Raw genomic sequence first — 23864 nt, forward strand, 5'->3', positions numbered from 1 at the left:
ACTTTAAATTAAAAGAATTAGGCAAAAAAATTTTCTAAGTAATCTCCACCCTGACACGTGGGGCTTGAACTCATGCCCCCAAGAGCAAGAGTCATATGATTCACGGACGGAGCCAGCCAGGCATTCTCTGATATTTTTCTTTTTTCATTGACAGCCCTGGGCACCACTCCCAGGAGTGTATTTGAAGACAGAAGTGGTGGACGCAGATGGTCTGTCCTAGCTCTGTGCTCTTGAGGAACACGCAGCTACCGGTGTCCTCACTGACGTCCAACCAACGAAGATTCTTCGTTCGAATTCTGGAAGTTCCCCAATGTGAACCTCATGGACACCGGGCTCAACACCTTCGCCCCCAGCTTGGATGGACCCCCGACGGGATGGGTGAAATGTCTTCACCGCCAGATGACCCACCACGCCCACCATCCACAGAGCACCTCTAGGACCTCACTCACCCCACAGGCCTCCCCACCAGCCGCAACGCTTTCCAGCCCAGCTCCTCATGGGCTGCGCGTGGGCAAGAGTGATCTTGTGTTTCTGTTGTGGTTATTTTTTTTTCTTCTCTTTTAAACAAGAGTCATCATTTTAAGTAAAGATTGACTCTGTTTCCCGTTGTCATTTCCTTATTTCTGTTCCACTCTTTAAGAACAGGGTAACCCCTTTACAATAACCATGAAGGCACAGACCTTCGGCTCACTCGTTTGTGTCTCTCCGCAAGTATGAGGTCCGTGTTTCTGCCCTGGGCATCGGCAGCCCTCTTCCTCCTGGTCGACGTGACGGTTTCAGAAGAATCAGTACTGGGTAAGCCATGCTTGTATGGCCATGTGGCCACTTGTGTGAATAAAATGTCCTTTATTTTAACCAACCAACCTTCCTTCTTTCCTTCCTTCCTTCCTTCCTTCCTTCCCAGGTTTCAGTGTTTCTCTTTTGCAACTGTTGTATTTTTCGTTTCCCTTTGCTTGTTTTTTGGTAACAGTAACAAGGAGCATGCATGTTCCCAAGTCTCCACAGGCCTGCTCACCTGTTTGCAGAGGGCTCGTGATGGACCGAGCTGGGATGCATTCGGTTCGAATGCACGAAATAAATAAATAAGTAAATGAAAGAGTGTGAGGTCTGCTGCGTTGAGATTCTGAGTGGCTTCCCTGTTGTTTCTTCCGAGAGCTCAAAGGCATTTTGTTTAAGTGACTATAGACCTGTCAGGGATGAACTTGTGTCACCCCCGGGGAAGGTGAGGGCGTCTCTGCACCCGCCATGGGCTTTGGAGCCGTCCATCTGCGGGGTCATCCTTGAAGCCCATGGCCGTATCTCCTGAAGGGATCCCAGCTCCCACCTCGCTGCGCGTCCTCGGGACCTGTTCCTGGGCTTTTTTTCTGGAACATGACTGCCAGGGTGTGTGCTCCTGGGATACGCTTTGCTAACATGGGTCCCCCGAGAGAAGGCAGGTGGGAGAGATCCAGCTATGGTGGGGACGGTGGGGCAGGTCTTGTGCCCGAGTAGGTCTGATTGGATTTTGCAATGTCGGGGTGGCTCAGGGAGCCGGGGATGACAGGTTAGGGACTTGGAGTTTGTGAAGTGTCCCCTTCACTTACAGGGAATCCTGCAAACCACCCATGGAGGTTTACAAGTCTCCGTGAACCCCATTTGCTATAGTCTCATAACGGTGCCTCGGGGTTCCAGTGGACACAGCAAGGAGTCCCAAAGAGCCTTTGTGAGGGGTCTCCCAAGGCTGGGGCTGCACGGGGTCTAACCTAATTCCTAAACTGTGTGACACCCATTAGTCCCTTGTCACATTCTCAGATCAGATCTGCCACGTGCCCCCCCATCGAGGCAGACGCTTTGCACCCACATTTTACCTCCCATGAACCTGAAACGGCCCTCAGTGGTTCCTGACATCTCTGTCTCCCTCACTGACACCCCAGTCTCTAAACACCACAGTTTAGACCAGTTCTGGGTTCTGATCCGTGAGCAGGTGCATGTGGGGACCGTCCGTACCCAGAGGTGCCCAACACACTCAGACCCTTTCTGTAACTATTATTTTATTTCTATTTTATTTATTTTTATTCCTTTAGATTCAATTAGCCAGGGTATGGCTTTCTAGTAACTTGTTAGAAAACACTTTGTGAACGAGGGTTGGGGTTTGCTTCCTTTTCTTTCAATGGAGTTGCCTTTTCGCCCCCGAGATGTTATAGGCATAAAAGCCTTGAAAACTAAGTAGTGGGAACTGGGGTCCCACAGGGGCACAGCATTAGGAAAGCTCCTCCAACTTCTCCTGTGCACCCACAGTCCGCTGAGGAATGCAACGGGACACCCAGTGACCCCGGGTCACAGCGGCCAATGGCAGGAGTTAGGATCCCATAGATGTGGAAGGGGGCCGCTATGACCGGACATACAGACTCACGACGGGGGTTCAGGTCGAATTTCTGTCAGGGGCAATTTTAGCTTTCCTGTGGGATCACGCACCTTCGGCCAGAAGGAACCCGTGAGCTCACAGACCTCATGTGCAGATTTAGGAAGGGTGAGGGGTCTTCAATTACGACCAGATGCTCCCCTCACAAGCAGCAGAGACTAGAGACTCGGGTGTGGGTTACGATGGGAGGGGGGAAGGGGGAGGGTTCAGCCCAGGTGCTCCCGCACATGCAGTAGAGACCTGATACTCAGGTGTGGGTTAGGGCAGGAGGCGAGCAAGGGAGTGGAAGGTGATGCTTATCTGAGGATTCCTGATGTTCTGAAGGTGGTCGTGTGGGACACGTCTGGGCTTGTGGTTGTCGGGACGGTGCCGTGTGAGTAGACCAGGAACCACCTTGCAGGTGGGTGACATTGAGGTGACCATCCATGGGGAAAGCCATGGTGGGCCACCAACGTGCCGGTGATGGCAGCTCTGTAGAAGGTCTCCTGGGGCACCTGCCTCCCTCAGAGACAGGATGGACCCAGACCGGACATCCCGCTGCCTCCGTACCCAGGAGTTGGGAGGACCCTGGCTTTCGTTGCCACCTGCCATGTTGCTGCATGAGCCTTGCAGGGAGTTCCAAGGCCAGTCTTCCATGCACACAAACAGCCCAAGACATATCGGGTACCGCCATTAACACACCTCTCTCTGCCTTTTCACACCAAGCCTGGTGTATCTTAGGCCCGTAGATGCTAACGATTACCGTCCCGATACCCTTGTGTGTGTAACACGCCCTCCCTTTGTGGGTTCAGCTGGGACTCGCCTCCAGTGTTCAATGCAGAAACCTTGGAACCTCCCTGTGGACCTTACTTGGAAATAGGGTCTTGGTTGATGTATGGGCAGGTAGCCATTAGCGGCGGCCCCCGTCACGGGTGGGAGAGATCTATAATCAGGGCTCCGTGCGTACATAATGGAGATGTGGGTGCCTGGGTCACAGCGGCGTGGACAACCAGAGGAACAAGGGGAGCCCTAGCGGGGTCGGGTGGACCACAAGGACGTGTCCAACCGGCATGAGATGGATTCTGGAGGGTGTCCAGGTGGGGATGGGCCTGGAGGGGTATAGCTGCCTTTGCCTTTGTGTGTCGGTTGCCCAGTAAATAAAGAAGGAAGGAGGGAGAGAGACAAAGAGAGTCCAAAGCGTAGCATTCATAGTGGTCACCTTACCAGAACGATTGCACTTTAACCGGATGTCACTCTGGTATCGCGGGGACCCCGTCGGCGTCAGCCAGGGCTCAACAATGGTGCGGTTTTGACCAACCTCCTTCCTGCAGACAAGCCCCGGGTAGGGGCAGATGTGGGGCTTCCCATCCCGTCAGGGACCTGCCTGTATATGGGGACGACACTTTGCCGCCTCTCGAGTCCTGTGTCCTCGCAGTGAGGACAGGTAAGAATGGTTCCGACTTTCCCATCTAACTCATGTCTTTGTGTTTGCTACCCTGAGGCATGCAGGCCCCAGGAAAACGGCTGGTGATTGAAAGGCCTTCTGTGCTGTCCCCCTTCCCATGCCACCCACGGCTTTGATCAGATCTCACATACTAACCTCAGACATACCCAGCCCTATTTGGGGGCAGAGTCCCTTGGGAACCGCCAAACTCCTCGAAGCAAATGCGTGGGGATCTTGAATCATCTTTTCTGTAACTCTCTGTGTGCAGTGAACTGAGGCCCAGGAAGGAAATTGTTGGCGTTTCCATGATGCACCTGCAGGAGGCCGTCCCACTGTTTGCAAAGGCGTCGGGCTCCCGTTTTCCCTGCAGCTCTGGGAGGGTGTTGGAATCAAGGCACATCTGCAGAAAATCTGCTGGGTCCTGGACATGGGGGAGCTGTTGGGGCAGGTTCCCATTGCAAGATCTTTGTTGGGGGAACCCTGGTCATCGGTGTTGGCTGAAAAGCTCTCCATCAAGGGAGACATCCACAGGAGCTGGGACAGGGCAAGAAAGTGAAACAGAACACGTTTTTTTGTTGGTTTGTTGTTGTTGTTTTTGGAAGCAGCTCTATTGGGATATAATTTGTCCATTTAAAGGGCACAATTCAATGAGTTTTAGGAAATTCATAAACACATGCAATGAGTTTTAGAATGTTTCCATCATCCCAAATGGAAACTCTCGACCCAAGAACCCATACCGCCCCCTTCCCAATCCCGTCCCCAGCCCCTTGACAACCGCTAACCTGCTTTCCGTATCCATGGATTTCCCCTCTTCTGGACATCCCATATTCACGGTGTCCCCACGGTATCTGACCCCTTTTTTCTGTGGTGTCTGTCAGTCAGCCTCGTGGGTTCATACTTTACCACAGTAGGGCAAGTGGATCCTTTATTCCTTCTGATGGCTGAATGATATGTCGTCTTACCCATGGACCACAGTGACTTTGTCCGAAGACACGGCTTTGAGAATTTGGCCCGGGGGGCGCCTGGGTGGCTCAGCCCATTGACCATCCCATTGTCAGGGTGGCTCAGACCATGATCTCAGGGTCTTGAGATCCAGTCCCAGGTCGGGCTCTCCGTCTTCTTCAAGATTCTCTCTCCCTCTGCTTCTCCTCTGCACGTGCTCACGTTTACCCTCTTCAAAATAAATAAATCTTAAGAAAGAAGAAGAAGAAACAACTTTGCCCAGATAGCCCCAGACTAGAGCATCTGCCCGATCGGCATCAAAACAAGGCAGCGAAATTCATTTCAGCCATTCGTTGGGATAGACGCTCCCAAGTCTGGAGCGTGAGCAATGACTTAGGAAATATCATGAAATTATGGGGTCAGATACAATTTTTTTGCAAAGTTAAGCTGCTTATTCTTTTTTAAAAAATGATGATAGATACATTTTTTGAAATAAAATTAAGTTGCTTATTCTTTTTTTAAAAAATGGTGGTACATACAATTTTTACAAAATTGAGTTGCTTATTCTTTTTCAAAAAAATGATCGTAGATACAATTTTTTTAAAAAATTAAGTTGCTTATTCTTTTTTAAAAAATCGTCGTATGGGGCACCTGGGTGGCTCAGTGGGTTAATCCTCTGCCTTCGGCTCGGGTCATGATCTCAGGGTCCTGGGATCGAGCCCCGCATCGGGCTCTCTGTTCAGCAGGGAGCCTGCTTCCCCCCCCTCTCTCTGCCTGCTTCTCTGTCTACTTATAATCTCTGTCTCTGTCAAATAAATAAATAAAATATTTTAAAAAATAAAAAAAATTTAAAAATCGTTGTAAACTATATATAGAATATTCCTTTTTAATCTTTCTTAAGTGCACAGGTCAGTGACATTAAGTACATTTGTTGTCCAACCATCCCTACCATCTTCTAGAACTTTCTCATCTAGAATTTCTCATCAACTGAAACTCTATCCCCATAAATCTCTCTCTCTCATGACCTTCTTATCCCCTGGCTCCAACATCTAGTGCATGAGGGGTTCTCCACAAGAGTGTAAATTTTCAATACAAGTGAACTATTGATGAACTCCGGCAATCAGTGTCCTAAGAATCTTTCTTTGCCTCCTTCTCTCTCCGTACAGACAGGTTCTATCACAGGGGCTGCCTGCATTATAGGTCCTCGGGTAAATTTGCAATTTTGTGCCTTTGCCTCTCGACGTGTCCAAATCAATTCATCATATCTGGTAAAATCAACATATACTTTCTAAGTAACAATTACAGGGGAAAAAAAGCACAGTTTTGGGGTCCCCACGTTCTTTTTTGTTGGGAAGCTGACATTCAAAGATGGGGACCCTGGGATCACAAGAGTAAGACAGCATCGCTCAGTGGAAACAGTGCCACCAGGATTGCTAATAACAGATAGACCCATGGCCCAGGAGCATAGCTAGTTCCTGGAGAGTGGGGGATGCTCCTGACCCTGCTGGGGAAATTTAGCAAGAAACCAAATTGCTTGCCAACCCGGAGCCTCGTCCACAAAGGTGGAAGAGAGAGAAAAGCCACCCCTTATTATTAAATAAGCATTTAACCAGAAGGCAATACACACCACGCACAATGCACTAATCTACAAAGGCAAGAATTCAGCAAACACAGAAACCCTTTTTTTAGAGCTGGTGGGCACCATGCATGATACACATACTCTGGGAATAAACAATTGCTGGTTCTCGAGTATGAGACCCCCTCAGCACCGTTTGTCCCGCAAAGTTCTCCCTAATTTCACCCGGTAATTGGAGCAACCATCTGTGTTAGCTAGTTGGTTTTATCCAATGGGAAAGTAAACTCCTATCTTTACAACAAGATGTTGTTTTATAACTTGGAGCCAGACTTAACTCTCACACAGAAACGGAACATCACGTTCCTTGGTATTTGCATTTCCAAGAGTTATTTTCCAGGTCTCTGAGAAAAGATAATAATCCTGGGCCCTAAACCTGGGGGAAAGCTTACAAACTTGTAAAAGGATTTGCATGTATGTCAAAGAGATGGAGAAAGATCTTAGAAGTTTCCTAAAGTTCTCCAAGAAAGGGAAGGGAAGCATGTCTTCCTTTTTATTTAATTGATTGACTAATTTATTTTAGAGACCGAGAGAGCACCAGCTGGAGGGGCAGCAGGGAGGGAGAGAGACTCAAGCACACTCTGCTCTGAGTGTGGAGCTTGACGTGGGGCTCCATCTCAGGACCCTGAGATCATGACCTGAGCCAAAGGCACATGCTTGACCTGCTGAGCCACCCAGGTACCCTACATGTTTTATTTTTAAACTCAATTTGTCCTGAAAGAGAACAGGGCAGGGCAGGTCAGGGGTGAGGACCCAGTGTGGAAGCAGAAGTTCCCTTTCTGTTTTGCAAACCACACCCAAGCCCTTGCAGATCTCAGACCTGCTTTCATGCCCCACTGAAGAGTCTGCTTCAAGAGCACCATTTTGTAGGATGAAAGCATTTTGTAGGATCAGCAGAACACCTTCCACGTTTCCCTTCTTCTCAGAGAAGTCTTGCCCACACCCCGGTGGTGAGAAGCCCAGTCATGTCCCTCACCTAGACTCCAAGGGAATGTCAGAATTGATTCTGGACAGTTAGCAAGGAAGCCACAGACACACAATGACTTCCTTTTCTTTCCCCTTTTCAAGTCTGATCAAGTTGCAAACTCTCCCAGCAACTTGCTCACCATAAGGGGGAGGTAATGAACCACAAGAGCACTTCTCCTTTCCTGCTGATGCCCTGGGGTGTTTTGTTTATCCATTAGACATCTTCCACAGACGGAGGTCCAAAGATCTGTCGTAATGTTTGCCGAGGACTGAGCTGTACACTCCCCTCCCTTTCAGAGCCTTCGAAGGTGTTCACCATAAGACATGGGCACTAGTTCCTCTTCTGAAGGTCAGGGATTTCCAGAAGCTAGGAGGTCCTTCCCAACATCTCTTCTACTTCTGGAACCAGTGCATCAAGTTTGAGATCATCCACTGTGTGAGCAGTTACGTCAGGAACAATGGTCACCACAAAACAGAAATATTCTGTACACCTCGGGCATGAGAAAGTCTTCCTTAAAAACTCAAAGAACATTTGTATCCTTCCTTCTACCTTTGATTTTCAGAAGTCAGGATAGATCCAGAGTCCCATAATGTTGTGTGTATGGTTTTTTATTTTTTATGTTTTTAAGATTTGATTTATTTATTTGAGAGAGAGAGTGAGGACAGGAACAGAGGGAGAGGGAGAAGCAGGCTCCAAGCTGAGTATGGAGCCTGAGAGAGGGCTCAACCTCATGACCCCAAGATCACAACCCAAAGCTGGATGGTCAATCGACTGAGTCAACCAGACATCCCATCCCCTGGGATAATCATCCCAGAGTTTATGATGGGATTTTTCACAAAGTTCAACTTCTGTATTTGTTGCCAATTCAGCACATCTTTCCTGAGCATTTTTCTACACGTTGAGCACAGGACTGGGCACCGTGGGTGACATAGGGGGTGTCAACGACATTGGAAAAAGAGGAGTGTAGATAACATAGCTGACAACAGCACAGAGAGAACTCGTTGGGGTCTCCGTGAATGGCGGTCAGATTGCCAAAATGCAGGAAACCGAGAGACAAAATATGCAGATGGACAATGGCCAAACAGTCTAGGAAAACAGAGCTCTGATTCACAACCTGTGGCAGCCTGCCTGGGAAACCAGCCCCTCGAGTTAATATCTGACAACTTCCCTAATTTTCATCCTAGCTTCCAACTCTGAACCAAGCACAAAAAAACCAGTTATGCTCGTGTAACCAACCCCACCAGACACTCTGCTTCTAGTGAACCATCTGCAGCTCCCCCTGTGCCAACAGCCTCCATCAGGACAGACTTGAGCATCCATGCCCCACCTCCACCCCTGCCTGGCTATGAGGCCCTCGCACTGCTCCGTCTGCCTTCGAGTCTCTGCCAAATGCAAGGGATGGTGCTCGACTCTCTGATCCTGAAAGCTTCGCAAAAATTGTCTTCTGCTTGTTTTCATTTGGGTCGGCTTTGTTCATTTCCACAGTGTGGATAGTCATTGGCCAATTGCATAAGAATATCGGTTGGAGGTCTTGAGAAACATGTAAGGGAAATACAATATTGGATTTGGATTGTAAAGAGGCCATGAAGAGAGAGCATGATTATCTCTAGACCACGAAGTAGACTGTGGTCCCCTGAATGTTCAGCAGGCCAAACCATCCAGCCCAGAGACCTCACAGCGGGGTTGAGCAAACAGAGCTAGGGCAAGGACCTGTATTTGCCTCTTGCTTGATGGGTGGAGGAGCTGAACCAAGCACTGAATGTGGAGTATGAGTTCCTGATCTAGGGGCTTCCAGACCCTCCTTCTTGGCATTTGTGGACATGTATCTGTTCACCTTCCTCTCACCCACAACCTGCTGGGTGTTAGAAATGTGTCTGTTGATCCACTCATCCATCCATCCATCCATCCATTATCTATCTACCTACCTACTTATCTATCTATCATCAAACCTATATCTATTTATCTAGCCTATCCATCCATCCATCTATTCATCCATCCACCCCTATATCTATTAACCTATCTATCTATGATCATCATCATCTATCCATCACATCTATTGATCCATCCATCCATGTCTATCTGTCCATCCACCCATCCATATCTATCCATATATCCAAATATCCATCCATCCATCCATCCATCCATCATCCATCCATCCACACATCCATCCATCATCCATCCATCCACACATCCATCCATCATCCATCCATCCAACCATCCATCCATCCATCCATCATCCATTCCTCCACCCTTTCATTATCTATCTACTTACCTACCTATCCATCCATCATCTTTTATCTATATCTATCTATCTATCTATCTATCTATCTATCTATCTATTTATCTAATCTATCTATCTATCATCTATCTACCCGTCCTAAATACTTCCACTTCTAACTCAACACCACTGAGTTCATTCTAGCCTTCCATATTCCCCAAAATTGTTACTCCCCCCTCTGACAGTTGGAGACTTGCCTCTGGCTACCCGCAGTATCACAGCCCATTTGCTCAATCCTAGAATACACCCATTCACGACTTTCACAATGACTAACATCCGTGAAAATCAAAAGTACCCAAGACTTTCACTTGAAAAGCCAAGACCAAAGGACTCATTTGTCGGCAAGCTTTTTCTCAAGTTGTCATGTTTGGTGTTCTGAGTGAGACAGCGAGTTGGGTGGCTGGGGGACAGTGTCTAATGCCCCCCTGCGTGCCCCCAAAAGATGATGTCATCAGACACAGTCGATACTCAGTAGCTGCCCGTCATACTAATTAACGGTCATAATCTCTTGCAAACACAAGAAGAAAAGTGGCTGTAATCTTGCTGCTGGCTTATGCCTCTGTCCTGAGCAACCTTTATATATCCTGAGGCTCTTAGTGACATAATTAATGCCTGGCTTATTTGTGAAAATCTTGATTTTCTCTGTCCCTTTAAAGCATTCTTTCATTTGTATCACAGAAGTGTTGATGTCCTTTGACAGATTTCCATCTGTTTTCAGCATGGCCTCAAAAGATCCTCTGTTTGTCTTTTTTTCACCCAGAAGGAGCATTGCAACTTCAGATTATCAACTTTAATTTTGAAACCGTGCAGGTCACGTGGAATGCCAGCAAGGACTTTGGGACAAATTTGACTTTCCTCTACAAGTAAGTGCCTGCAGGAAGGGAACGTCCTGCCCTGCGTGCAAATATTTCTTCCTCTAAGACCCCAGCCAGTGCCAGGTCATGAAGGTGTGAGGGATCAGAACGCTCGAGTGTGAATGTGTCTGTTCTGTTTAGGCTCGAGCCCTTGCCACAGCTGCAGCCACAGATCCCCAAGCCTCCTAACCAAGTGATGACCGAGTCACACTCAAAACTACCTAGATTCTTACCAGGACACCCAGAAGGTGTTTGTTCATCCAGGACCATTTGCGATGTCTCAACAGATACCTTCAAAGGGAGCCCTGTTCCCTTGAAACGTTCTATGCGGCCATGGCAAACGTTAACCTTCTGACACTGTCACGCCAGCTCACCAGCCACCACCTTCCAAAAACGTGTCTCCCTGTCATGGGCTTTTTTGGTCTTCCATGCTCAAAGACATGGGTATAAATGTGGGAGTAAAGGAATCTCTAAATAATTTAGTCCTTGGGCGCCTGGGTGGCTCAGTGGGTTAAGCCGCTGCCTTCGGCTCAGGTCATGATCTCAGGGTCCTGGGATCGAGTCCCGCATCGGGCTCTCTGCTCGGCAGGGAGCCTGCTTCCTCCTCTCTCTCTCTCTGCCTGCCTCTCTGCCTACTTGTGATCTCTCTCTGTCAAATAAATAAATAAAATCTTAAAAAAAAATAATTTAGTCCTAACTCTGTGAATGGGAGATGTGTGATGTGTGATTGATTCTTTGCCGTTTGATAGCATATGACACAAATGGGAAAGTGTACGGAAGAGGTTTACGTGTACGCAAGACAGTTTAAGGTGAATCGGCTGGGAAAATAAGCTTTAAAATAAAAAGTGCTGGATTTCCTAGGCGATCGCCCAGGTAAGTCACTTGATCATTGGTTTCTTCATTATAGAGGACACAATTCTTCATCGAGTCATTGCTTGGATTTGAGGACTTAAAGACAGAGCCTGAACTGGTCTTAACGGGGAACCATGTTTTTTTTCTTCATATTGTACGAAGCCCCAGGGAGATCTCTAATCTTGGTACCTCCTTATTAGAGTGCCTGCTCAAATCAGGGCATGGTGACTCTGCAAGTCAAACCGTATTCGTTATTAGTTTTCAGGGGTGGCCGTAACAAAGTACCACAAACTGAGCAGGTTAGAACAACAGACATTCATCCTCCTCCAGTTCTTGGCACCAGAAGTGTAAGATCCAGGCGGGGCAGGGCTGTGCTCCTTCCAGAGGCCCCCGGGAGGGTCCTTCCTGCCTCCTCCAGCTTCTGGGCTCCAGGCATCCCTGGACTTGAGGCCACGTCCCTCGATCTCTGTCTCTAACTTCATGTGGCTTCTTCTCTGAGACGGTGTCTCATCTTGTGTCTCTTATAGGGATGGTGTCATTGGATTTAGGACCCACTTTAATGCAAGATGATCGTATTTTGATATCTTTCTTTTAATCACATCTGTGAAGACTGTATTTCCAGATAAGCTCCCATGCACAGAAACCAGGGATTAAAACATGAACATGTCTTTTGGAAAGCCACCATTCAACCCATTAAAGGGGACATTCTAGAAGGTTAACCTTTTGAGAGAGTGGATGATTTCTGTTTGGGCACTTCTTGCTGTGCTTGTAAGAAAGGGTCCTTGAAGGTAGTGAAGGGGGTCCCCAATCTGAGTCTGTTGCAGAGATGTGGAGCAAAGGAGTGGCCTGTAGATGTGTGAAGATATTATTTTCAAAGACCCTCTCTGGCTGAATGGGTCCCTTTTTTTAACCGCAGCTTAAGCAGTGATGAGACCAGTAGCCAATGCTCCAACTATATTCTTCAACAAAGTCGTACTGCTGGATGCCTCCTGGAGGCAAAAAAAGATGAAATTCTGTGCTTTTCCATCTGGAATGCAACACATCTCCTTCTCACCAAGTGCCAATGGATCAGTGCTTACTGTAAGTACCAAAAACAAACTCATTGCCCAGTGCTCCTTTCCTCCTCTAACTTCAAAGAGACTGGCCTTCTAGAAAATCCATCTTGATACACGCATTGGGCAAAGATGTGGTATGACACACTGCTCTCCAACAGAGAGAGAGAGAAAGAGAGAGAAGGACATCTTGCCCTCCATACCACCCCATGGGTTTTTCTTAGGAGTGTTCAGGGTTGGCTGTCTATCTGGGGTTATAAAACAGTGTCACATGAAATGACTACAAACCAGATGGTTTGAAACAACATAAATTAATCATCTCCCAGCTCTGGATACCACAGTTGGAGATCCAGGTGGGGCAGGGCTGCTGAGATCCAGGAGGGCAAGGCTGTGTTCCTTTCAGAGGTTAGGGGAGGGTCCTTTCTGCCTCTTTCAGCTTCTGGGGCTCCAGGCATCCCTGGGCTTGTGGTCATGTCCCTCCTAGCTCTGCCTCCATCTTCATGTGGCTTCTCTCCTGTGTCTGTGTCTCTCCTCTTCTGTCTAAGGACCCTTGCTCTTGGATTTAGGGCAACCCTCATCCAGGATGACCTCATTCTATCTTGATGATTTCTGTGCAGATCTTGTTTCCTAATAAAGCCGCTTTCACAGTACCAGAGGTTAGGACTTGGACATACTTGCTGGTGGACACCATTTAACTCACAAAAGCGTTCATTTTCTAGAAAGGAGTCCCATATGGCATTGTCCATGTTCTGTCCTCATTTTAGTTTGCTGGGGCTACCGCAATGAATTACTACAAAATGGGTGGCTTAAGACAAGTGAAATTTGTCCTCCCACAATTAAGAAGACTCCAGGCATCTGAAATCAAGGTGTGGCCAGTGCTGGTTCCTTCTGGAGACTCTGGGAGATAATCTGGTCCATGCCTCTCTCTTTGTTTCTGTGGCTGCTGGCAACTCTTGGTGTTCCTCAGCTTGAAGAGCCCTTAGCCCCATTTATACCTCTATCTTCCGTTTTCCCGCTATGTGCCTCTGTTTCCTCTTTTGAGGACACCAGTTAAGTAGGATCAGAACACACCCTACTCCAATAAAACCCATATTTTCATTAATAATTATACCTAAATTTATCCCAAATGCAGTTCTATTCTGAGATATAGGGGCTAGGACTTCAACATACATCTTTCTTTTGGGGGACACTATTCATCCCATAAAAGATACATAGGAGTTTTTCACACAACCTCAAAGAGTTCCTCTTACAACATACATACAGGTCCTTGGAGCTCTGGTTCAAACCAATGCTACAGAAATAATGGGGACAAATGACCCCCCAATGCCAATCTTATAAAGTATTAAGGGAAGGATTCATGTAGGCAGAAGAACACAAGCCTAAGAAAACTTACAACGATAATTTTAGAGATGTGGGATCTCTGTCGAGGTGGTGATCATTTTGTTGTCTCTGTGTCTTAGTGAAACCCAGCTCCCCAAAAGACTTGAACTTCCAGTGGCATCAGGAAACCATCACAGTGACCTGTTCTGATCTCCCCTACAAGCGTCTCCTCTACGAAATCCAGTACAAGAGTATGTTCGACACTGAGTGGCAGGTGAGTGGGGTGGCATCTTTTCCTCAGGGCAAGTGTGAGTAAGAATCCCCAAGTGGTAGCTGAGAGAAACATGGAGAGACACAGAGACAGATGTTGACATTTATGTTAAGGAATTGCTGATGAGATTATAGGGACAGGTAAGTCTCAGGCCGGTAGGCTGGAAACCCAGACAGGTTTCCATTAGGGTCTTGAGACTTCTCTAGGAAACTCCAGACTGTCCTCTCAAGGCCTTCGACGGGGTGAGTAAGGCTCACCGACATTATAGAGTAACCTATATTTGGCTGATTAAAAACATTGATCATTTCTAGAAAACACCTTTACGGGAATATGTAGGTTGACATCTAATTAACTGGGCACCAAACCTGGCCAAGGTGACAAACGAAATTCACCATCATCACACACTGTACCATCCAGCCCTCTTTGTATGCTTTTTGAACATACGAGAACCTTTCTGGTTCTGTGTCTATGGGCATAATCTATGGAATGCATTAAAACTATGTGAAGATCATATGACCCAGGGGCTCACAATTGTCTTCCAATAATGAAATGACCACTGTATAAACAAGGGATTAAATTCCTTGCAATAGCAGAACTGAAACTAATGGGAAGATTCTGCAGAGAGCAGACGGAATCACCCAGATCATGTACAGTGAGATGCCCATTCCTGGAGGTGCCCCAACTCTGAAGTTGGCTTGAAGGGTGTCTCCTAGAGATAAGGGTCTAACATGACAAGAGTAGTTAAGCTACCTGGACTCTGAGCTCCCTGCCAATCTCAGAATTCAGGGATTCCACCATTCTGCAAGTACCCTTGTGTCCATCAAGCTCTGCAGACTTGGATAAGGAGGTCAACCAGAAGGACCATATCTCCTAGCACCATCCAGGAAGTAAAGGGTATGTGAGTGTAACTGAACATCTCAGCCCAGGACAGTTGATACCTGCCATAGTTACAGGTGTTGGGAGGGATTTTCTTCAACATTCATTCAAGATATACTTATTGAGTATCGACTATGCCCCAAACACTGAGGACATAATAGTCGCACCTAGCAAGGGCAACTTGTGGATGGAAATGATAAACACATGAAAAACATTGAGTAAATTCACTCTTACTACGGGTAGTCTTACCACTAGGCACGCACATACTACTCACTCATTATTATTATTATTATTATTATTATTATTATGTTCACTGGTGTCTGGACCAGGTACATATGTGGAGACAACAATGGGACCTGTCAACAGACGGGAATCTCTACTCTCATAAAGTGAACCCTCTGTAGGAGGAGGCAAACCCTAAGTGGACGTATTGCCCATGCGACACACACCTAAATCTGGAAACGGTACAATAAATGCAGCGATAAGGATAAAACTGAGAATGCTATTGTAAGGCAGTTAAAACAGGAGGGGGCCTATCAGAAAAGAGTAAAAAACTGACCTATTTCTGGTCTAGTAGAATGCAATCACGGAGATGAGATTTGATGAGACTCATCAAAGAAATAGAGATTAAAGCAATAGGTGGGTACCAGATTTCACCTAAAGACTATGCTAATAATAAAATGTGATACTGGGCAAGGATGTTGAGCATTAATAAACGTTAAGAACTTCTCCTGGTTCTGATCTGTTGAGTCCCTTTTTTAGAAATTAATCCCAGGGAAAGGATTGAAGATGTGCATGAGGTTTTATACACAGAGACATCTATTGAAGGATTATCTAAAATAATGACAAAGCATTGGAGGCTTCCTCTATGCCATACACTAGGAAGAGAGTCAAATTATGGTACATCGATATGACAAAATATGTACGAACCACCAGTATATCATGGAGCTAGAATGAAGGAGGTTTTATGGTTTTTTTGTTGTTGTTGTGTGTTTGTATGTGTATATGTTTTCTAAAGTTTCCAAAGTAAACATGAGTAACTTTTGTATTCTTTCCAAAAAGTTACTTTTTTTGGAAGGAGTAAGTTTTCACCAAGTAATTCTTTTTTTGTTGTTTTGTTTGGTTTTAAGATTTTATTTATTTATTTGACAGACAGAGATCACAAGGAGGCAGAGAGGCAGGCAGAGAGAGAGAGGAGGAAGCAGGTTCCCCATGAGCAGAGAGCCTAATGCAGGGCTTGATCCCAGGATCCTGGGATCATGACCTGAGCTGAAGGAAGAGGCTTTAACCCTCTGAGCCACCCAGGTGCTCCTCACCTAGTAATTCTTAAAAATATATGTAGTTGTGTCTGTTACAAGGGATTGTTTCTTCTTGGAGGGGCATCTAGAAATTGTCACTGCATTTGTTTTTGCTAGGCCGATAGAGAAACTGCAACAAGAGTGGGAATGCTGAAAAGTAGGAATCTTATGTGACTTGACTCTCTAGTACAAGGTTAAAGGGTTTAGGTCAAGTCATCGATCACCGTGTTTGCTTTTTCTCTGCAGTCCAAGGAGGAAGAAACCTGCAATGTTACGACAGATGGCTTGGATGCTGAGAAATGTTATTTCTTCCGGGCCAGAGTGAAAACGATGGAGTCCAGCTATGGCCCTGACACATACCCAAGTGACTGGTCAGAAGTGACACATCAGCAGAGGGGGGAGCTGAGAGGTAAGGCTTGTCACACAGCAGTGCTGTACCTTGTCTTTTAGGGGAGAGAGGCTTAGGGGCACCTAAAAATGAATGACCTCACCTCCTACTTCAGAGATCAATTTGAAAGCAATTGTTTCTCTCTCCAGGCTGTCCACTCTCTTGGGCTCATTTTCATTTTTATTTTTATTGAGAGCAGCAATAATAATAAGTACTATTTATGAATGTTGTTAGGGTGATGTAGGCATAGACTATAGATATACAAATAGATGACTGATGACATAGATGAATTGATCATGACAGATGGGTAAATAAATCATAGTTGGTAGATAAGTCCATAAATATAAATGGGTTGATGGATTGATAGATACATACATACATACATAGATAAATAGATATGATGGGTGGGTGAGTGGATGGATAGATGGCTAGGTGATAGATGGAAAGATAGACAGATGACGGATGGATGGATGGATGGATGGATGGTTGGATGGCTATGAGAGATAGATGGATAGATGGATGGATGGATAGATAGAATGAGGGATGAATAAATGAAAAGATGGATGGTTAGTTGATATGGATGGATGGTTGGATATGAAAGATATATGGATAGATGGATGGATGGATAGTTGGATGGATGGATGGATGGATGGATGGATGTTTGGATGGTTGGATGGATGGATGGATGGATGGATGGATGAATGGATGGATGGTTGGATGGATGGATGGATGGATGGATGGATGGTTGGATGGATGGATGGATGGATGGAGGGATGGTTGGGTGGATGGATTGATGGATGGATGGTTGAATGGTTGGATGGATGGATGGATGGATGGTTGGATGGATGGATGGTTGGATGGATGGTTGGATGGATGGATGGATGGATGGATGGTTGGATGGATGGATGGATGGATGGTTGGATAGATGGATGGATGCATGGATGGATGGATGGTTGGATGGATGGTTGGATGGTTGGATGGATGGATGGATGGATGGTTGGATATGAAAGATATATGGATAGATGGATGGATGGATGGTTGGATGGATGGATGGATGGATATGAAAGATAGATGGGCAGATAGATGTATGGATAGAATGAAGGATGAATAAATGGAGGAGGGATGGACGAATAGTTAGATATGGTTGAATGGATATTCAGGGATAGATAAATGGATGGATGGATGGATGGATAGATGATTGATAGATAGATAGATCAATAGATACAGAAGACAAAGGAAAGCCAAAACCAAGCCTCAGTATCCTCAAACACTGCTGGTAACACAGGTACCTGACAACTGTGTGTCGACTCTACCCACCTCCTGCAGTGACTGCCTGAGGTGTGCCTGTTGACACAGACCATCTCTCTTCCCAGGATACTTCCCGCTGAAATCCAGATTTGTAGACATCGCCATTTATAAAGGAAGGAAAATGGGACGTTGGAGACCGATTTGCTATCATCCTGAAAACTGACAACACTCATTCTTTTTTCCTTTAGATTCGTGCCCGCAGAAAAAGCTTTTCCCAAAATTTGTTTTAATTTCCAGCATGGTTGCTTTGCTGACCGTGTTCCTTCTTCTTCTGTCTTTATGGAAAGTACGGAGGTAAGGATGCGCCTTCTCGCCGGTCTTGTCATACACATGGGAGAGAGGGCTTTGGTTGCTGTTTGCGCATGAAGTGGAAAAGAGAAAGAGAATCATCTGATAGGGTTATTGAGGTGGCCATCACGTCCCCCCCAATCACATGTCGCCAAGAATGGCTTACAAGAAAATTGACAGAAGTAATGTCAAAAATGCAGGGGTACCTGGGGTATTCATTGAGAAATAGTGTCGTAGAGACAGGAGAATATATGAGTGTTAACTCCTACCAGAGGGTTAGCTTGTTTCCAACACAGACCCCACTGAGCTGTGTCCACCTACCGTGTTAGTGTGACTAGTGCTTAAAACAGTTTTCAATTGTCACTGAGACTTATTGAGCTTTTTTTGTTGGGTGGAGAGGGTGAGAATTGCACATAGACCCTCGTCTGCTTCTCAAACCCAGTGACAGATACACCCCCACAGTATTCTTTGAGCCCGCGGACAGCATCTCAAAAATGATTAAATAGCTTTTCTTTGCTGACCCTCTTCACAACTGAACCACCGCTATTTCCATCCTTATGTAAACCGACTTGCGTTGTACCAAGGTGTCTGGCTGATGTGTGAGGGTACCGATGTCCAAGGTAGTGGGCACTGTCTTCACTTCTTAGGATGAGGTTTCCATAGTGACACTGGGGGTCACATGTAGAGAAAGACAAAGGACCATCCTGGAGCCCTGAGGCTGGGTCTGTGCTAGGGGAAGTGGGACAACTGCCACGGGCCCCCTTGGAGCCTGATACAGCAAGGGGGTGCATCTCCTAATCCCTGCAGATTGTCCGTGACCTTTCCAGCATCATCGCCTTGCTTTTACCCTCTCCAGCAGATGCCACCAAACAGTGCCCTGCTGCGGAGGAGACAAAACAATCAGATCAGGGTGTCTGCTGGTGTTCTAAATACAGAGCTGAAAAATCACCCCCAAGGGAAACTGAGGGGCACAATTCCTGGAAAATACTAGCACTTGCCCTGTCTTCAAGGGAAGCCTGTGTCCACAGTGAGGGGTGAAAAGTCAACTATATTGGTATTGGTGTCCTAGGGTGGCCGTAACAAAGGACTAAAGATGGGGAGGCTCAAAACACAGGTATTAATCCTCTCCGAGTTCTGGAAGCTGGGACACTGAGATCAAGGCATGGGCAGGGCGGATATTCCCTGAGGCCTCTTTCCTTGGCGTGTAGACACGATCTTCTCCTTTTTTCTTTTCCCTGTGAGTTCACACATCCCTGTAATCGCCCTCTCTTTTTATAAAGTCTCCAGTCATATCAGATTTGGAGCATAGTGGATTAGAACCTCTTGAGTTCAGTCCCCGGGGGCCTGTGAATTAAAGTGACCCAAGATAAATTAACAGGGGAAACGGCATATGTTTCTTTCTTTTTAAAAAATATTTAATTTATTTTATTGCTTGTTTCTTTTAGAAAGGGTTTGTCTATATTTAACTTTTACATCTGGCTAATTTTTTTTTTAATTAAACAAAGCATATGTTTCTTTATTGATGTTGTAATTTTACATTCAGGAAGTCACAGACAAGAAGCGAAAACCCAAAGTGGCAGTTAGTCTGGGGAGCTTATATGCTGGTTTAACAAAGGGCAAAGGTTGTGGAGAAGTCGTTAGGCAGAGAAAAAGGGGATCTGAAGTTCTATGGGTAAATTCGAGGAAGCTGACTAGGAAATGTTTAGATAAAACTAATGGTAGAGAAAGGCTGTCTATGTGGAAATATCAATTTGTTTTCTTTTTTCCTGGTTATGAGAGGGCGGCACCTTGACAAAAACAAATTTCCATTGCCAAATGGGAAACGGATGCCTAGTTTTTAAGCAGGTGGGGAAGAAGACAGAGTTCCCTCTATATGTCCTAGATCTTAACAGCCATCAGCCCCAAATAACCAATGATCCAGGGGGCTTATCCTGATCACCGTCAGGCCCGTCCCTTAAGACTCAGGGAACCTTCACTGTGACCCCCCAAAAAGCCCGATCTCTGAACACAAGTTGCAGGGAGGGATAGGGCTTCAATATATTCAGTCCACTGCCTTATGGAAAGAGAAGGAGCAATCCCGGTGTGTCAGGAATCAGTATTGTGCAGGAAGGGGGTCTGTCCCTGTAACCCCACACTTTCTCGCTGGACGGTGTCAGGGGCATGGTGGGAGAAGGGAGCCTGGGGAGCTGAAGGGGGGAGCGTATGTCTTGACAAGGAAGACATTGTCCTATCCAGGAGCCACGTCCCTGAGGGGGGACTGTGTCCCCATGCTCGGCCCCTTGAAAGCCCACAGCCCCGCTCCGCAATGCCGGCCCACCTGACCAAGCTCTCCATGTCCATTTCAGAGTTCAGAAGCTCCTCATGCCCATGGTGCCTGATCCCAAATTCAGCTTCCCTGGGCTCTTTGAATCCCACCAGGGTAACTTCCAGGTAACTGCCATCTTCCCGTGCTTGTCCTGCGGGATTTCCTTGTCACGCTCTAACACCTCCCCCTGTACCCTGTTGAAAACCCACATGAATTCCAGCTGCCTCCTTGGGTGCCCGTGAGCCTCTTCTGAACCGAGACCCCCCCCCCTTCCTGGTTTGCTCCTGGGCAGACAGATAAGGTCCCGAGAGGGTTTCAAAGGGCGGCTTCTCTTTCAGTCAGCCCCAGAGAGCGGTGCCCTCACGGGATTTTCCAGCCCAATTGCCTTTTCAACTCACCAGGAAGTTGTGTTCTTAATGTGCTCCCCCCGCAGAGCCGAAAACAGACCAGAAACTTCCGCTTTTCAACGGTTTTCAATCGTTATTTCGTTCCCTTGATAAGGGCTTGTGGAGGCCTGTGAGTTGCTGGGAATTAGGGAGACGGGACTAGCTCTCCAACCCCGGAGCTCACCAGACGGTGCCGTGGATTTTAAGGGGCAGTGCACTGGAAGTTGCCCAGTGCTGCCTCCAACTATAGGCTTGAAACAGCAACAATTAATCATCTCCCTGTCCTGGAGACCAGAGTCTGAGGTCCAGGCGGGGCAGGACCACTGAGGTCCAGGCGGGGCAGGACCACTGAGATCCAGGTGGGGCAGGGATGCTGAGATCCAGGCAGGGCAGGATCATGCTCCCTCCTAAGGCTCCAGGGGAGGGTCCTTCCCGCCTCTTCCAGCTTCTGGGCCTCCAGGCGTCCTTGGGCTGATGGCCATGTCCCTCGCAACTATGCCTCCATCCTCTTGTGGCTTCTCTGCGTCTGTGTCTCTTCTTCTGTCTCTTATGAAGACACCGTCCTTGGATTTAGGGCCACCCTGATCCAGGATGGTCCCATCGCCGATCCTTCGTTAGTCACATCTACAAAGTTGCTATCTCCATATAAATATACATTTACAGGTTCTGGGTGTTAGGATGGGCACATGTTTATTTGGGGAGGGGTGTGTACTCTCCTACCTCCTCCAGGAGCATGTTTGATTTCGAAACTACTTAGGTGTAAGGGAGTTAAAAAAAAAACGGGGGGAAATTTTTTTCGCTCTACCCTCTTAGGTTCTGTGTTCAGGGCCTGCAAATTAACCAGATGAAAAAAAATCAGATTAACAGAAGAAAATGTTTATTTCATATGCACGTGAGGGTGCAAGAGAGTTCATGGAAAAGAAGGGAAAACCCCAAAGAGGTGCTTAGACCTGGGGGCTCCTGTGCCATTTTCATGAGGTTTGATGAAGCCTGGAGAAGCAACAGGGCAGAGGAAAAGGGAGGGTTGGGCCTCTGGGTGGCAGGTGTGGTGTGGGAAGTGACTAGGCTGATAGTAATGGTTGTTGAGTGAGGTTTGTTTCACAGACAGAAGCCCTCTGGGGTGGCCAGGGCTGTCTCTGCCGTTGTAAAGACACCTTTGCAAATGCAAATCTTTAAAAGGAAAACTTGTGGCCAGACTTTTGTGCAGAAAGGGGAAAGGCAGAGAATTCCTCCCACAGCTGTTCTTTTTAAATCACCTTCAGGTCAAAATAATCTTTGGCCCCAAGTCCTTTATGGGGGGAAGGTGGGTTGTCCCGATCCTTTTCTAGGAGAGAAGAGAGAATTAGAACAGAGTTTTCACAACAGAAAAAAAATGAAGGAGATGGGGGAGGCTGGGCTGGGGGACACCCAACTCCAAGCAGGAGCAAGGACACTCCCCCTATTGGCACAGAGTCTCACGGAGCCCCTGTCCCAGGTGTGACCCCGCCAGCATCAAGGACATCCCTGGGGGGCTTGTTAGAATGGCTGTGTCCAGAGCCCACCGCTGAGTGATAACCCTGGTCACAAGACTCCAGGCGACTTGCAAACATAATCAAGTTCAAGAAGAGCCACGCCAGAAGGCGTGTTCCTTGCCCTGACACGTTTAGAAGGCCACGGAGGTTCTGCAAACAGCTTTCGAGGCTGATGATACAAGGCAGGTCTAAAAAGCACCCAGGGCTTAGCTCAGAGATGCCAGACATGAACGCCAGCATTTTCTGTTCCCTGGGATTGACCTTCCTGCCAGAGGGAGGCTGCCTGGGTCCCAGGGATGCATAGTCAGGGGGCACGAGAGGAGAAGCATTTCCTTGGGTTCATGAAGCCATGTTTCGTCCCCACAGGAGTGGATAAAGGACACCCAGAACGTGGCCCACTTGAATAAGATGGAGGGTGCAGAGCAAGAGTGTGTCCCAGAAGAGGCCCTAGTTGTCCACGTGTTCAAGCATGAGGCTGAGATGCCCATCATGACGACCAGCCCCCTGTGCCCACAGACGGAGGAGGAAGATGCCCCTGGGGACCCCAGCCGGCTCCCTTGCCAGCCCCTGCAAGGTGGCGAGGAGATTTCTCTTGGGGGCTTTACATTTGTGATGAGTGACAACTCATATGTGATGTTGTGAGGGTGTGCAAACTCAAAAGCCAGCATTGGGATCTGTGTTGCGTTATGGGTTCCAGGAGGAGCATCTAGGGGACTCAACACCGTGGTAAAGAGAACACAAACACGGCCAGTGTCTGGGGAAGGATTACTGAAGACCCCTAACGCCATTGCACCCACTGGGTCATCTCTCATCGCACAGATGTTGCTACTTTAGGGCTCAAAAGCAGAATCACCATAGATGGGATCCCGAGCATTGGCGTGTTTCCTGCTTTGAGCTCGCATCTCCTTGTGCCTGATGTTTTCCCATAAATCATGAGGAAAGATGACCGGGGTGCCCCGAAACCACCTTCCTCCGTGCATCTCACCCACGTCCTACCCTGACATTTCCATTCCCGAGCATTTTCTCTGCCCTTCCGTCCTGCAGCACAAGGACCCAGAAGCAGAGCTCCCTGCTCCTGGGTGAGAAAGGAGCCCTGCCTTGCCAATGGCAACCAGCCACCCAGCTCTTGCTCTGAGATGGAGAGACACCCACTTTTCAACCCCTGGGGCGTTGGCTTCACGAGACTCCGTGTTTCTCAGCACCCATCCTCGTGGCCTTTACTCCAGAGACAGCCAACGTTACGATGCCGTGCGTGGTCAGCCAAAGCGTCTTGTCCTTGGGTGCCCGTCTCCTTTTGTGAGTGGAAATAAAGAGACCAAAGAACAAACTGGCTTGAGTTTTACTGACTTCAGTAGGTTGTGGGTGTAGACGGTGGAGAACACCACCAGTTTTATCCCCTTGGACTTCAAGTACGGGATGTTCCTAGGTTTTTCCAGATGGGGGTTCTTCCCGCTGGCCCTGATGGAGCATGGACGATGGAGGCGGGTTTGCCATTTGGAGCCAGGGGCCCG

At 47.4% G+C, this 23864-nt stretch overlaps 1 protein-coding gene across 1 annotated transcript; it reads left to right on the top strand.

Moving 5' to 3' along the window:
* Positions 1-713: 713 nt before the first annotated feature.
* CRLF2 (cytokine receptor like factor 2) lies at positions 714-22995 on the top strand. The gene is made up of 8 exons (XM_044235477.1): positions 714-795; positions 10405-10507; positions 12267-12430; positions 13863-13996; positions 16414-16576; positions 18052-18157; positions 20497-20581; positions 22720-22995. The coding sequence occupies exons 1-8, from the start codon at positions 714-716 to the stop codon at positions 22993-22995; spliced, it is 1113 nt and encodes a 370-aa protein (XP_044091412.1).
* Positions 22996-23864: the final 869 nt, after the last annotated feature.

This window comes from Neovison vison, chromosome X (genome assembly GCF_020171115.1).
Source record: "Neovison vison isolate M4711 chromosome X, ASM_NN_V1, whole genome shotgun sequence".
Taxonomy (NCBI): domain Eukaryota; kingdom Metazoa; phylum Chordata; class Mammalia; order Carnivora; family Mustelidae; genus Neogale; species Neogale vison.